This window comes from Poeciliopsis prolifica, unplaced genomic scaffold, assembly GCF_027474105.1.
Source record: "Poeciliopsis prolifica strain line A6 unplaced genomic scaffold, Auburn_PproV2 SCAFFOLD002, whole genome shotgun sequence".
Lineage (NCBI taxonomy): Eukaryota > Metazoa > Chordata > Actinopteri > Cyprinodontiformes > Poeciliidae > Poeciliopsis > Poeciliopsis prolifica.
The window spans coordinates 5287898-5301848 of record NW_026562377.1 but is presented as its reverse complement, the minus strand read 5'-3'; the positions used below and the strand labels follow the sequence as shown (position 1 = coordinate 5301848).

At 38.4% G+C, this 13951-nt stretch overlaps 1 protein-coding gene across 2 annotated transcripts in view; it reads left to right on the top strand.

Annotated features, from left to right (window-relative positions):
* Nucleotides 1–13136, top strand: part of anos1b (anosmin 1b) — a 49208-nt gene extending 36072 nt beyond the window's left edge. For both annotated transcript variants that reach the window (XM_055044063.1, XM_055044066.1), the window contains 7 exons: nt 1998–2136; nt 4078–4308; nt 4388–4482; nt 5854–6016; nt 6218–6450; nt 7200–7343; nt 12306–13136. In XM_055044063.1, coding sequence (XP_054900038.1) covers nt 1998–2136; nt 4078–4308; nt 4388–4482; nt 5854–6016; nt 6218–6450; nt 7200–7340 — 1002 coding nt within the window. In that variant the 3' untranslated portion in view covers nt 7341–7343; nt 12306–13136. The remainder of the gene's footprint in view (nt 1–1997; nt 2137–4077; nt 4309–4387; nt 4483–5853; nt 6017–6217; nt 6451–7199; nt 7344–12305) is intronic.
* Nucleotides 13137–13951: the final 815 nt, after the last annotated feature.

Here is a 13951-nt window from a genome sequence, read left to right as displayed (position 1 = left end):
AGGCATCTGGGACAAAACTTGCTCCTGATAATGTTGATTAAAATTAAATATGTTATTTTTAGCCTGTGCATGTTTTGCTTGTTTTTTTGTTTTTTTTGTTAGAAGTCCAAAATGCATAGATTACGTTTATATTTTTACCCTGAAAGTTGTTTTATATGTACTGAAGCTTTAATGAATGTTGCGTTTCAGTTCTTTGTTGATTCAAAGGAGATCATACTGAACTTCAGGGACTCTGTTAAAGTTGCTCTGACAACATGCACATCTGTCAGGAAAGGCCTTTAATCAGGCCTGACTGCTTTTCTCTACAGAGAGACAGGTGAACTTCTTGCACTTGGATTACAAATTTAATTCAGAGCATTTCGAAATGCACTATGTGCCACTCAGTCAAGATGAGGCCATTAGTGTTGACTGTATAATTTACTATGGTCTTTATTACTATTACAGCTTTAAAATTTAAGATTTGATCTGTGGAAGTGAGAGATATTTTGAAGTTGCGTGACATACTCTTACTTTTATAGCAATTTTCTGCTATAACAGGGCTGAGACCAAGACGCCGATGTAGTTGTTTTGCAAAAAACAAAACAAAAAAATTAATTCAATATTTCCAAGTGTAAATACAAAGTAGCTCTATTTAAGACACACCTATCACACCGGACTGTCCTGACTGTACTTTGGGTGTGATTGTGTTTGCGTTGCAGTTAAACCCAGCACCAAAATGCCGTTAATCATCATTTACACACAACTTTGAGGCAGCTTTAATTTTGCCTGCATGTCATTATTTGTATCAAGAGCACAAATAATGCTCCAGATACATATAAAAAAGTAAATATGAAAGAACTAACACATTATTGAATAATAGAATATCATTCAATATTAATAATAATAAGTATTATTATTCAATATTAATATTTAATTGGTCATATTTTTCAAGAAATTTATATTTATTGTTCTTCTCATGGGTACAATAATGGAAAAACATTAAAAGTAACAAAAAAATGGAAGAGATTCCACTGCTTCATGAGTCCAAATACTTGAATGAGAGGTTGAATATAACATTTCCCCTGAATTTACCCCTAAAATATAGAGGGTGCCTGCAGACATGCTCATATGGACCCAGCTGCTCTAAGTAGAAATGGGGATCCCAGACTCTGCCTGGTGGAGCCATTTATCTGCAGTCTGGTCTTCTGTTCTGCATGGCTGGGAAGTCTGGAATTTAAATGGGACCCCCTAACTAGTATTTCCTTTTCACAACAGTATGTAGACACACACAAACAACAGCATCACAACAGGTAGGAAACACAAAAAAACACCCCTTCTTTATATAAATAAGATGTGTTGCAAACTTAAAAACATATTTATATTTATGTAATATATATTTTTTTGGTTTAATTTTTGGAATTTCTGCAGAACTGGAGGGAAATTTGGTTTTAAATGTAACATTTAAACAGGGGACTTCACATTTAACGAATACATGTGGCAACGAAAAAAAAAAGTCTGTCTAAGCTTTTAACATATTTCTTGTATAATGTCCATTGAGATTATGGACTGAAACAGAAATCTTGGCTTTTGCTGCTTAATTTTACAATTCATGCACATTCACATTTGCAGCTGGACAAGCCATATGTTTTGTCTATCTTGAGTGTAGTGAAATGTTTCTGCCTTTGACTTATTTTCATGCTTCTCTCTCCCATGTTAGCACACATATAAAGACACGCAAACTTGTCCTCAACGTCTCTTTGTTGTGACTCGATCAGATACGCGCAGAAAAATTACGATTAATGACTGTTAATTAGCTGTCACTCAAACAGCAAGCTAACACAGAACAGATTTGGCCTGTTGCTCACAAATAAGCCAGACAATTCTCAGAATGATAATAACAGTGTTGTTATTGGCAAGGAGGTGCTTGAGGTCTGGTCTGGAAGATAGATAAAAAAAAAAAAAAAAATAAGAAAAACGTGCTCCTTTAAGCTGTGTTTCGTTATTTGAATATGTTACAGGCACAAACTGAGCTGTGGCTGCAGGGACTGCTGCCTGCCACTCCCTATGTCCTGTCTATCCAGACGGTAGCCTACTGGGGACAAAAGAGGCTGAAGAGTCACAGAGCTCAACTTTTTTTCACAACTATCATTCATGAAGGTAAAGAAAAGTAATTAACTTTCCCTCAAACTGAGGCTTAGCAGTCAAGAAGATTATTTTTATTCAGATTTTTTGGACTTTTCCACAATATGTCCTGTGACCTGCACACATTACTGCATCTTCTTGGGGTTTCACTGATAAATCAACACAAATTTGTACATTATTGTGAGATATAAGAAAGAAGGTACATTTTCACAGTTTTTTGAACAAATCAAAACCTAAATGGTGTGACTTGCATTTATAATGGACATCCTTTACTCTCGTACTTTTAAATAAAAGACAGTTCAGACAATTGTCTTCAGCAGTTGTATATATACACCTGTGTGTTATTTAATTGTTTTATGTATCCAACTGTCTTTAGAAGGCCTGGTGTGTTTATGACAGAACAAATAGCATCCTAAAGGAACACAGACAAGATAGAGAAAATTGTAGCCATATTTAAAAGGCTATGTTCTAAAAAAAATTATGCAAGTTTTGAACGCCTCACAAAACAATCATCTGAAATGAAAAGAATATGGCTTAAATGAAAGCTGACAAAGTTACAGCAACTTAAATTAAGAGCTCAGACAAGGAGGGCATTACAAAGAGACGGAACCAAGAGAACCATGGATACTGCAGAGGTGCACAGTTCAGGTGGGACAATCTGCTGACAGGACAGCTATTGGCACCTTTCTTCAACTGAAAGGTGCCAATAAAATAAGTGTCAGCACTCCTTCAGCTTAACACAACAATCTGTCTGGTCAGATAATAGAACATTTGTATAAATGTTTTATATATATTTTTTATTTAAAAAAACAAAAAACAATAGCTTTTAAGTTGTAGTTTTCAAATTTGTTTATTGAGCCAAAGGCTTGGTAACACTTGGAACTCTAAATAGGTTCATCTTAGCTGGAATAAGGGCAAAATGTCTCTTTCAATGGTTTCAATGTTGGTTTAGATCAAACCACGCACATGTATTGAGAACACTTTTGAATACATTTCCTCCTCCAATGTAAAAGTGTGAATGATAACTAATGAAAAGGTTTGTGTTTGTATTTTTTTCACATACCTTCACCAATAAGAATCACCTTCATAACCAAATTACAATGATCACATACTTAATTTGAACATATGTTTAACCTGTCATGACAATCAGCATACTTATGATTTAAGGCCGTCCCCTGAACTCACTCGTTTGCCAAGGTATACATTATTGAATTAATGATTTTCCTGTTAGTTCAGAGCTGCTGCGTTTTGCTGACTGTCAGCATGTTCTTTGTTCAAGCAGCTGCAGTGTTGAAATGCACAGAAACATGGAGTGCAGGGAAAATAAGCCAAACTTTGAGATGGCCCAAGCAACAGCAGTGTTTATTGTTGACCTCTTGGTCAGCCCAGCTGAGAATTAAAGCCAGCTGCAACTTAATTATCAAACCACATACCAACATTTTTACATGGAACCCACTGCTATTTATAATCCAGTTATGTTTACAACAGATACACTGAATGTAACTGCCTTGTACTCAGTGCTAATGAGGATCAGTTAAAGCCAATCAGTATCGCTAGATTAACAAAAGGTGTAATGAAATGGCTCTCCTTTTACAGTTTTGTTCTGTTTCTATAATAAATTTCTTATGAATTCCAGGTGCTGTTTAGCAGGTTTCATACTTTGAAAGCCAACATCTTATTTCTTTATGTTATTCTGTATTTTTTTTCATATGTACTTTCTCTGTTTTTGAAGAAAGCAATAAATAGTTTTCTTCTCTCTCATTATTCTGACATTTTGCTAATAAAAATAATTTAGTAACCATAACTGACCTCCAAAGAGAAAAACTTTGGTCTGATTTAATTTGAAAAGACAAAATAAAGGTTATAAAGTATATGTAAACATCTGCATTAAGTTTAGTGGGTTTATGTTCAGTTCAGCAAACTGAAACTGTAAAACCTATTTCCACTATTTCCAAGGTGAAGATTTCTCCAATGAGCTACCCTCATCCTCGTCATCCTCATCCCTGCCGTCCTCTCCCTCTCAAGCATCATCCTCACCTTCCTCTCATAAACCTCCTGAGTCTTCCCATCTGGCTCATGTTGGTATTCGTCCAAACCCCTCTGAAAATTTGCGGCTGGAGGTCGCTGCCCCTCATTTTCATCACAATCAGCTGCAGGTGAAGGTGTTCTGGAAGTGGTCTCATCATGGTGAGTCAGTGTAAAGCAGTGAACTGGCAGAATTTGAACAGAGAATCCATATCTTTATCTACATTTTTCTATATTGCAGTAAGGCAGAGACACAGAGGTCCTTACATTCTCAGGTGGCATCCACATACCTGCACCACAAATGTCACAAGCGCAGACAGAACAACAACGGTGGAGGTATACATTGTTTCTGCATAAAGTGGCGTGTAGATTTTTGTTATTTTTGCTTTACAGATCCTGCTTCTATCATATGCTTTGACTTCTTGTAGCTGGGTAAAGCAATGTGATTTTAAAGTAGCAAAACAAAAAGCTTTGCACTGTAATAAAAGAGAAAAATATGTGCAGAATTATTGAAGTTGCTGGCATTACATTGTGGTTTGTTATACCAACAAACCCCAATAAATTTTATTGCAATTCCAGATTATAGACCAACATTAAGTAGGACATAATGATGAAGTAGAAGGAAAATAATAGAAGGCTTTTGATAACCATCACAGTTTATGTGTGCCACAGATTCTCAATTGAATGCATATCTGGACTTTAGACATTTTAACACATAGAATTGAATTATAGCTCCAACTATATGTACAGTACCCAGCTGCGTGCCACCACTGCCGTTGTGGGAATTATGTGTTTAAAAGGATGTGTTATGTTAGTTTTCCACCACAGTGTTTTGCATGTTGGCCAAAAAATCTAGTTTTGGTCCAATCAGACCAGACCACCTTCTTTCATATTTTTGCCATGACCCCTACATGACTTGCGGCAAACTGCACCTGGGTTTTCTATGGCTTTCTTTCAACAATGGCTTTCTTCTTTCCATTCTTTCAAAATAATAAAGTTTGTGATAAATAGCTGTAGCTTCTCCAGAGTTATATTCCATGTTATGCTGTACTTTCAGAAAATTATTTGAAAAGTTTTTGGTGATATATTCAAAGCTATTATTACTTGGTCTTCATGAAGATTTTTATTCACTTATGTTCTCTAATATTTCATTCCATCTTACAATGTTGTGCTACTTTATGTTGCTTTACTATGTAGAATTCCAATGAAATAGAAAGGCGTTTTGTGTTGAACAAAAAAAAAAAAACATGGAACTGTTCAGTTCAGAATGTATTCCTTCGCAAGGCAGTCTAAGGGTTAAACTTCACAAGCCTTATAAGCTGTTATAAAGTATGTTGGTTGTACTTTTTTGCTCAAAAGTAGACTCCCTCCATTGAGCCAACGTTGAGCTTGAAGCGTAACATTTCATCCAAGACATGTCATATAAAACTGCTGTGTGCAATTTGCTGAGTTTACAGAACAAAATTCCAGGATTTCTTAAACAGTTACAACATTTGTTGCTATGTGAAGTTGCCAGAGTGTGTCGAAAGTGTTTATTTTATAAAGGAGTGAACATGTGCTTTGCAATAGACAGGTGCTGAGACATTAAGTGGCGAAGATATGCCGGATTTCAAGCATCTTTGGGAAATGAGTTTTAATAAAAGTTGTTGGTACATATTTAACAATGATGATTTTTTAAAATGACATTCTTCTCTACTTTTTTTGCAGGGTACTCATCACACTATCAAAAGTCTGCAATTTTCATGCAAGTACAGGGTCTCAGTGGCAATGGTGGATGATCCAGGGGCAGAGGCTGTTGCTTGGGTTACAACCCCAACTTGCTCGTCCATCAGGGTCAGAGGAGATAAAGCCTTGCGCTGCAACAAACAGGGTAAGAAAAGCTGAGCACAGATGCACCACTGACTTTTTATTTTACTGTGGAACTAAGTAATTAAGAGTTAAATGCGGAGATGATATTAAAAAGCAGTTTATATTAAATTTTTGTGATAATAATTCTGTTATTGGTGAGAACTAATTTAAACCAACGTAATGAAGATATACTGAAGAAATGTTACCTTCTATTTTGTGTCAGAGCGCCCTCTGGCGAGGGGAAAGGTGGTATTGCGTCCTGAACGACTGACTGCAGACTTTCAACAAGTTAATGGAAGCTTGCTCACAACGTTTCAGTGGAGGATGTCACATCATGCAATGGACTCAGAAGCTGTTGAGGGCTTCCAGTTTACATGGAGTCTACAATCTGAGCTCAGTCCCACAACAGGAAGACATGAAGATGCTCTTATCTCACAGACACAAACAATTGCCCCGGTAAGGCAAGGAAAGACAAGCTTATTTATATAAAACCATTCATAATCTAAGGTATTTTACAAGACATCAAAGGAAAAATCGCCAGCTGTTACCACTGGCTCACAGTCATAACAAAATGGGAGACCTTGCAGTGGTTAAAGTGCATAAAGAAAGAATTAAAGTGCATAAAGAAAGAAATATTTTTTAACAAAAACAACAATGGATTGTGGATTTCAGTATCAGTAGTGTAATGCAAATGCTTGGATGTAGTGTATGATTCCATAATGGAAGTGTTGAAGTGCAAAAACAAAATCAAACTCAAATATGCAAAAGGAGGGGAGCCAGAAGGTGAAGACAGCCAGGTTAAAATACTCTGCGCTCCAAATTGATGGATCAGAAACACCTGCAAAGGTGTTGAGCACAAAGACAGACAAAAGCGACACCTGCAGCCCAGCCCTTAAGGCTGTAACATAAGTACAAAAGCATTACATAAAAAGATTAAAGAACATGTTAAAATGGAAATATTAAAGTGTTGAGAAACAGATGTTTCAAACAGTTCATTTGTCAAAAGCTGAAGTGAACAAATAGTGTTTGTTGTTCTGTTTTGAAGAAATAATAAATAAATACAAGTTGGGAAATTTATATTAACATGCAGTTAAGTAAGGTCTTAGCCTTTATTATATCTCTATAGCCAAGATTTACCTTGAACATTTTATGTTGTGTTTTATGCATTAAACTTCAGTGTATTTATTTTGTTTCACTCCACACAGTCTGAGCGTTTTATCACCATTGATGGCCTCCAGGCTGACAGTGTGTACCGGGTTCAGCTCCAGCTGCTAACTGCAGGTGGCAGGACTGGAGCTGCTGTCTCAAAGACCATACACACTCCAACAATTAACACCACACTTTGATAGGTAATGCCATTTCTTCTTGGAGCAACATGTGTCTCTGCATGTATTTTAGATTCGTGTGTATTTAGGCCCGAGCAGCTAAGCGCTGCGAAGGCCTATTGTTTTCCTATTGTTTATTAGGCCCGAGCAGCTAAGCGCTGCGAAGGCCTATTGTTTTCCTACTGTTTCTTATTATTATTATTCTGCCCCCCTAAAGAGGGGCCTTTTTGGGGGCTTTATCATTTTCAAAAACTCACCAAACTTGGCGGACGCGTAAAGGGAGTTTCAAAATTTTGTATTTTAAGGTCATTGCAAAAATCCCATAAAAAATGGCTCAATAGCGCCACCTAGAAATTTTCAAAGGAACCTTTGCTATTCACTTACTTTATCCTAGAGACATGAAATTTGGTACACTTGTAGAGCTCCCCAAGATGCTCAAAATTTACAATTAATGTCATAGTGCAAGTATCACAGGAAGTCAGCCATTTTGGATTGAAGGTCCAATTTTGGGGCCATTTTTGCCGTTTACAGCCTTCGTATTTGATCGAACTCTCCTAGGGATTTCGATTGATCAGCTTCAAACTCGGTCAGTCCGTTAATAAGGCATGTCCCATCTGAAGTTATCAAAACGGTGAGTTTTTGAGAATGCTGAAAGGGGGTTATCAGGGGTCAAAGTTCACCTACACGCCATAAAAACATAAACTGCTATATCTCCTACACAGAAACTCACAGAGGCACCAAAGTTTCTGTGATTGATCATCATCTGGTCTTCTACAATACCCTATGGTCGAATGATGTCATCACTTAGGCCACGCCCCCTGAGAACAGGAAGTGTAATGTTTTACTGTGAACTGTCGCTATCTGACCCCTTTGACCTCATCAACATGAAACTGTGCCCAGACACAGAAGACATGTTGGTGTGTTGAGGATTCCAACCCCGACCAGCTTCGATGGAGCAGCTGGGCGTGGCGGCGTGGCGAAGTCACCTGTAACGCCATCGCCATACGTTTGGCTCTCAATTCCACATTTTTGGGCCCAGCTGCTCCAAACTCACAAGGATGGATCTTCATCCACTCCCCGACAGGAATCCATCACAATATTTGTAGGGTGTGGCCTAATTTCTCTATAGCGCCCCCTAGAAAATTTTAAATGATCAGCCCCAAGCCATGCTTTAACCTACAATTACGAAACTTTGTACACGTGTGTACCATGTCAGGACTTACAAAAAAGTCTCTTGGAGCCATGGTCTAAACCCCAGAGGAAGTCGGCCATTTTTGATTGAAGTTCAGATTTTCATCCCATTTTTGCCGTTTATAAACCATTTCAGTAATTCGCCACTTGGGGTCAGTATTGCTCCACAAATGAAACAGCAGATAAACAGGATGAAGAACAATATCAGTATTTCGCCAGTAGGTGTCAGTGTTCCTCCGCCAATGACAAACAGATCCACGGGCGGATGGGCGTGAAAACTTTGTGAGAGCGTTGCCATGAAATTTCTAAAAGGATAGAAATGTCTCAGATAATTTTTGTTGAATTAAATCATGCAGTAAATGTAGCGTTTTCTTACTTCTTACAAAACATTTCAGTAATTCGCCACTCTGAGTAAGTATTACTCCAACAATGAAATAGAGTGCTTTAGAAACACAGCTGAAAATGATGAAAAATGACGAACTGTAGTACTTCGCCATGTGCATATGATCGGCTGTAAATGACACGTGGATCATCCGACTGACGCCAAATTGGATACGTATGACCTTTGTTGACCTCTAAAGAGAACAACAGCATTGAAATATATTTTGACTCCACTGCGCGTCCTACATTAATCCAGCTATATTTCCTCGCTAAACCAATGAATCTGCACCACATTTTTTGCATCGTCAAGGAGCGCCTCCGAACACATCAGTGCGTACCGCCTGGTGGACGGGCGCGGAAACTGCGCAACAACTTCTGTGTTAGCACGTGGCCAGCGTTGATGGAAACTGAGCAACAGCTTCCGCGGTGCGGGCGGAGGAGCTGAAAACTGCGTGAAAGCTTCTGTGGTGGCTGGCGTGAGGCGACGGTTGCTAGTACCCGCGGTGGCAATAGGCCGGAGCGGCGCTTGGCTGCGAGGGCCGTTCGAGGCTGCTTGCAGCTTTAATTATTATTATTTTTCTTCCCACCTCTTTGGGGGGCTTTTTGGGGGCCTTATCATATTGGAAAACTCACCAAACTTGGCGGAGGCCTTAAGCCTGTTTAAAAATTTTGATTTTTAAGGTCATCACAAAAATCCCACAAGAAATGGCTCAATAGCGCCACCTAGAAATTTTCAAAGGACCCTTTGCTATTCACTTACTTTATCCTAGAGACATGAAATTTGGTACACTTGTAGAGCTCCCCAGGACGCTCAAAATTTACAATTAATGTCATAGTGCAAGTATCACAGGAAGTCAGCCATTTTGGATTGAAGGTCCAATTTTGAGGCCATTTTTGCCGTTTACAGCCTCCGTATTTGATCGAACTCCTCCTAGGGATTTCGATTGATCGGCTTCAAACTCGGTCAGTCTGTTCATAAGGCATGTCCCATCTAAAGTTATCAAAACGGTGAGTTTTTGAGTATGCTGAAGGGGGGTTAGCAGGGGTCAAAGTTCACCTACTCGCCGTAAAAAAAATAACTGCTATATCTCCTACACAGAAACTCACAGAGGCACCAAAGTTTCTATGATTGATCATCATCAGGTGTCCTACAATACCCTGTGGTCGAATGATGACATCACTTTGGCCACGCCCCTGAGAACAGGAAGTGTAATGTTTTACTGTGAACTTTCACTATCTGACCCCTTTGACCTCATCAACATGAAACTGTGCCCAGACACAGAAGACATGTTGGTGTATTGAGGATTCCAACCCCGACCAGCTTCGATGGAGCAGGTGGTGGCGGCGTGGCGAAGTGACCTGTAACGCCATCGCCATACGTTTGGCTCTCAATTCCACTGTTTCGGTCCCAGCTGCTCCAAACTCACAAGGATGGATCTTCATCTACTCCCCGACAGGAATCCATCACAATATTTGGTGGGCGTGGCCAAATTTCTCTATAGCGCCCCCTAGAAAACTTTAAATGATCAGCCCCAAGCCATGCTTTAACCTACAATTACAAAACGTTGTACACATGTGTACCTTGTCAGGACTTACAAAAAAGTCTCTTGGAGCCATGGTCTAAACCCCACAGGAAGTCGGCCATTTTAGATTGAAGTTCAGATTTTGAGACCATTTTTGCCATTTACAGCCTCCGCATTTGATCGAACTCCTCCTAGGGATTTCGATTGATCGGCTTCAAACTCGGTCAGTCTGCTCATAAGGCATGTCCCATCTAAAGTTATCAAAACGGTGAGTTTTTGAGTATGCTGAAGGGGGGTTAGCCGGGGTCAAAGTTCACCTACTCGCTGTAAAAAAGAAACTGTTATATCTCCTACACAGAAACTCACAGAGGCACCAAAGTTTCTGGGATTGATCATCATCGGGTGTCCTACAATACCCTATGGTGGAATGATGACATCAGTTAGGCCACGCCCCCTGAGAAAAGGAAGTGTCATGTTTTACTCCGAACGGTCGCTATCTGACCCCTTTGACCTTATCAACATGAAACTGTGCCCAGACACAGAAGACATGTTGGTGTGTTGAGGATTCCAACCCCGACCAGCTTCGATGGAGCAGCTGGGCGTGGCGGCGTGGCGAAGTGACCTGTAACGCCATCGCCATACGTTTGGCTCTCAATTCCACATTTTTGGGCGCAGCTGCTCCAAACTCACAAGAATGGATCTTCATCCACTCCCCGACAGGAATCCATCACAATATTTGTAGGGTGGCCTAATTTATCTATAGCGCCCCCTAGAAAATTTTAAATGATAAGCCCCAAGCCATGCTTTAACCTACAATTACGAAACTTTGTACACGTGTGTACCTTGTCAGGACTTACAAAAAAGTCTCTTGGAGCCATGGTCTAAACCCCAGAGGAAGTCGGCCATTTTAGATTGAAGTTCAGATTTTCATCCCATTTTTGGCGTTTATAAACCATTTCAATAATTCGCCACTTGGGGTCAGTATTGCTCCACAAATGAAACAGCAGATAAACAAGATGAAGAACAATATCACTATTTCGCCAGTAGGTGTCAGTGTTCCTCCACCAATGACAAACAGATCCACGGGCGGATGGGCGTGAAAACTTTGTGAGAGCGTTGCCATGACATTTCTAAAAGGATAGAAATGTCTCAGATAATTTTTTGTTGAATTAAATCATGCAGTAAATGTAGCGTTTTCTTACTTCTTACAAACCATTTCAGTAATTCGCCACTCTGAGTAAGTATTACTCCAACAATGAAATAGAGTGGATCATCCGACTGACGCCAAATTGGATACGTATGACCTTTGTTGACCTCTAAAGAGAAGAACAGCATTGAAATATATTTTGACTCCACTGCGCGTCCTACATTAATCCGCCAGCTATATTTCCTCGCTAAACCAATGAATCTGCACCACATTTTTTGAATCGTCAAGGAGCGCCTCCGAACGCATCAGTGCGTACCGCCTGGTGGACGGGCGCGGAAACTGCGCAACAACTTCTGTGTTAGCACGTGGTCAGCGTTGATGGAAACTGAGCAACAGCTTCCGCGGTGCGGGCGGAGGAGCTGAAAACTGCGTGAGAGCTTCTGTGGTGGCTGGCGTGAGGCGACGGTTGCTAGTATCCCGCGGTGGCAATAGGCCGGAGCGGCGCTTGGCTGCGAGGGCCGTTCGAGGCTGCTTGCAGCTTTAATTTTTATTATTATGCTCATTGTGGGTGACATTGGGCCGACTGCATATGCAATTTTTTATTATTGTTTTCCAATTTTATTTTGATGGCGTTTCTTTCGGTAGTGAAAGTGCTTTAGAAGTTGATAATACCTAATGTTTAACATGCTAGTCTGGATGTGTCCAGAATGTGTTGCTTTTTAACATGCGATCTAATTTCTCTAGGTGACGACCGCAAATCAGCTACTGTCTGCTTCACAATGGTCACGTTTTCCAACATCCACTCTTCTACCTTCTTACTCATACCACAGGATCTTGAGCGGAGAAAGGATGCCCAAAGCATGTTTTATAAGTAAAATAAATAATTCACATGAAATGTATTTCCTGCCTTCAACTGCCTTTCACTTTAAACTAATGCCAAACATAAGAAAGATTAAGAGTTTGAACTTGATCTAAACACATAAATTACCTTAATCTTTTGGTGGGTTTTTCAGTTTTTTTGGGAAGAAAAATAAACTCACTGTACCTGTATGTGGAGCCAACTTTTACAAGATCTATGGGTTCTCTTTTCCATCTTAAAATGTATGTATTTTTTTATTAATACAGCTTTTTAAAATGTTTCCTTGCAATGTAACTGATAACTATGACAACCATACATCATTCAAGTCACAAGAACTTGTAAATAAACTTAGTTGCCTAATAGTTTTTTTTATCCTGTTAGTAGATAAAAATATAGCACTGAGTTTATGTAAAAATAGCAATGTATAGCAATAGCATCATCTTATGTTTGAAAATATCTCAATGCAAGCTCAAATATTTTATCTTTTTTTTTTAAAATGTTTATTCCTTTTATACATTTTCCCACAAAAGTTATATTTTTTGAAAAGGCAGGGAACAGTCAATGTCATGCAACCTGTAATTACCATGTTAATATTTTTCCCTTGTTAACGTTCAAATATTCAGAATTTGCTTGTTATTCCTTTACTTTTTGACTGAGTCTTATTTATTTGTTTTCTTGTCTAGTTTGTTTTGTAATTAAAATTCATCAACACTCAATGTCTGTTGTGGTGACTACTGGTTGATATTTTGTATAGACAAGACAAAATATAGACCATTATAGGTCACAATATGAAAACAAAAAAAAATTCTCACCCAAACAAAAGAAAACTGAAGCTGAGAAACTAAATCATTGTGAAAGTGTAGATTAAATAACATCTCAGTTTTATTTGAGATAGCATAATTATCTAAATGTGACTAAATAAATATGTTCACATGACTTCCCACTGTCTGTATCTCTGCACTGCAAAGCTATATGTTTTCAGTCAGTGATGTAGTACAATGTGAGTATGTTTCGCTCACATTGCTGAGTAATATTTATGAGTCCAGCAAGTGAGAACAGTAGCTTGAACAGAAGTTTTTTTCCAATATGATGTACATAATATATAAATTATTTATTATTTAAAGGTTTGTTTAAATTTGAAATATTTAACAATGGCATATTAGTTTACAGAACCTACAACACATTAAGTATTGTTTGACATTTTAATATATTTAAATATATTTTTTTTAATATTTAGGTATTAGGTGTTTTTAATGGTAAAATTAAAATACCATTATTTTTTTATTTTTTATTGAATTATCAAAATTGAATAATTAAAGCTAAAACATTTGTTTATATAGTACCTCACATTCAAACAACAATCAGTGTTTCCTGTGTGACTCAAAGCCACTGCCATCTACTGGGGAATCAGTACAATCTATAACCCTATAAAACGTGAAAAGTTTTGTAACATACAGAGAAGATGGTGAGTTAAAAACATGTTCATAGGTTAGAAAAAAAAGAAAGAAAGATTTTTTATTGTAACAACACA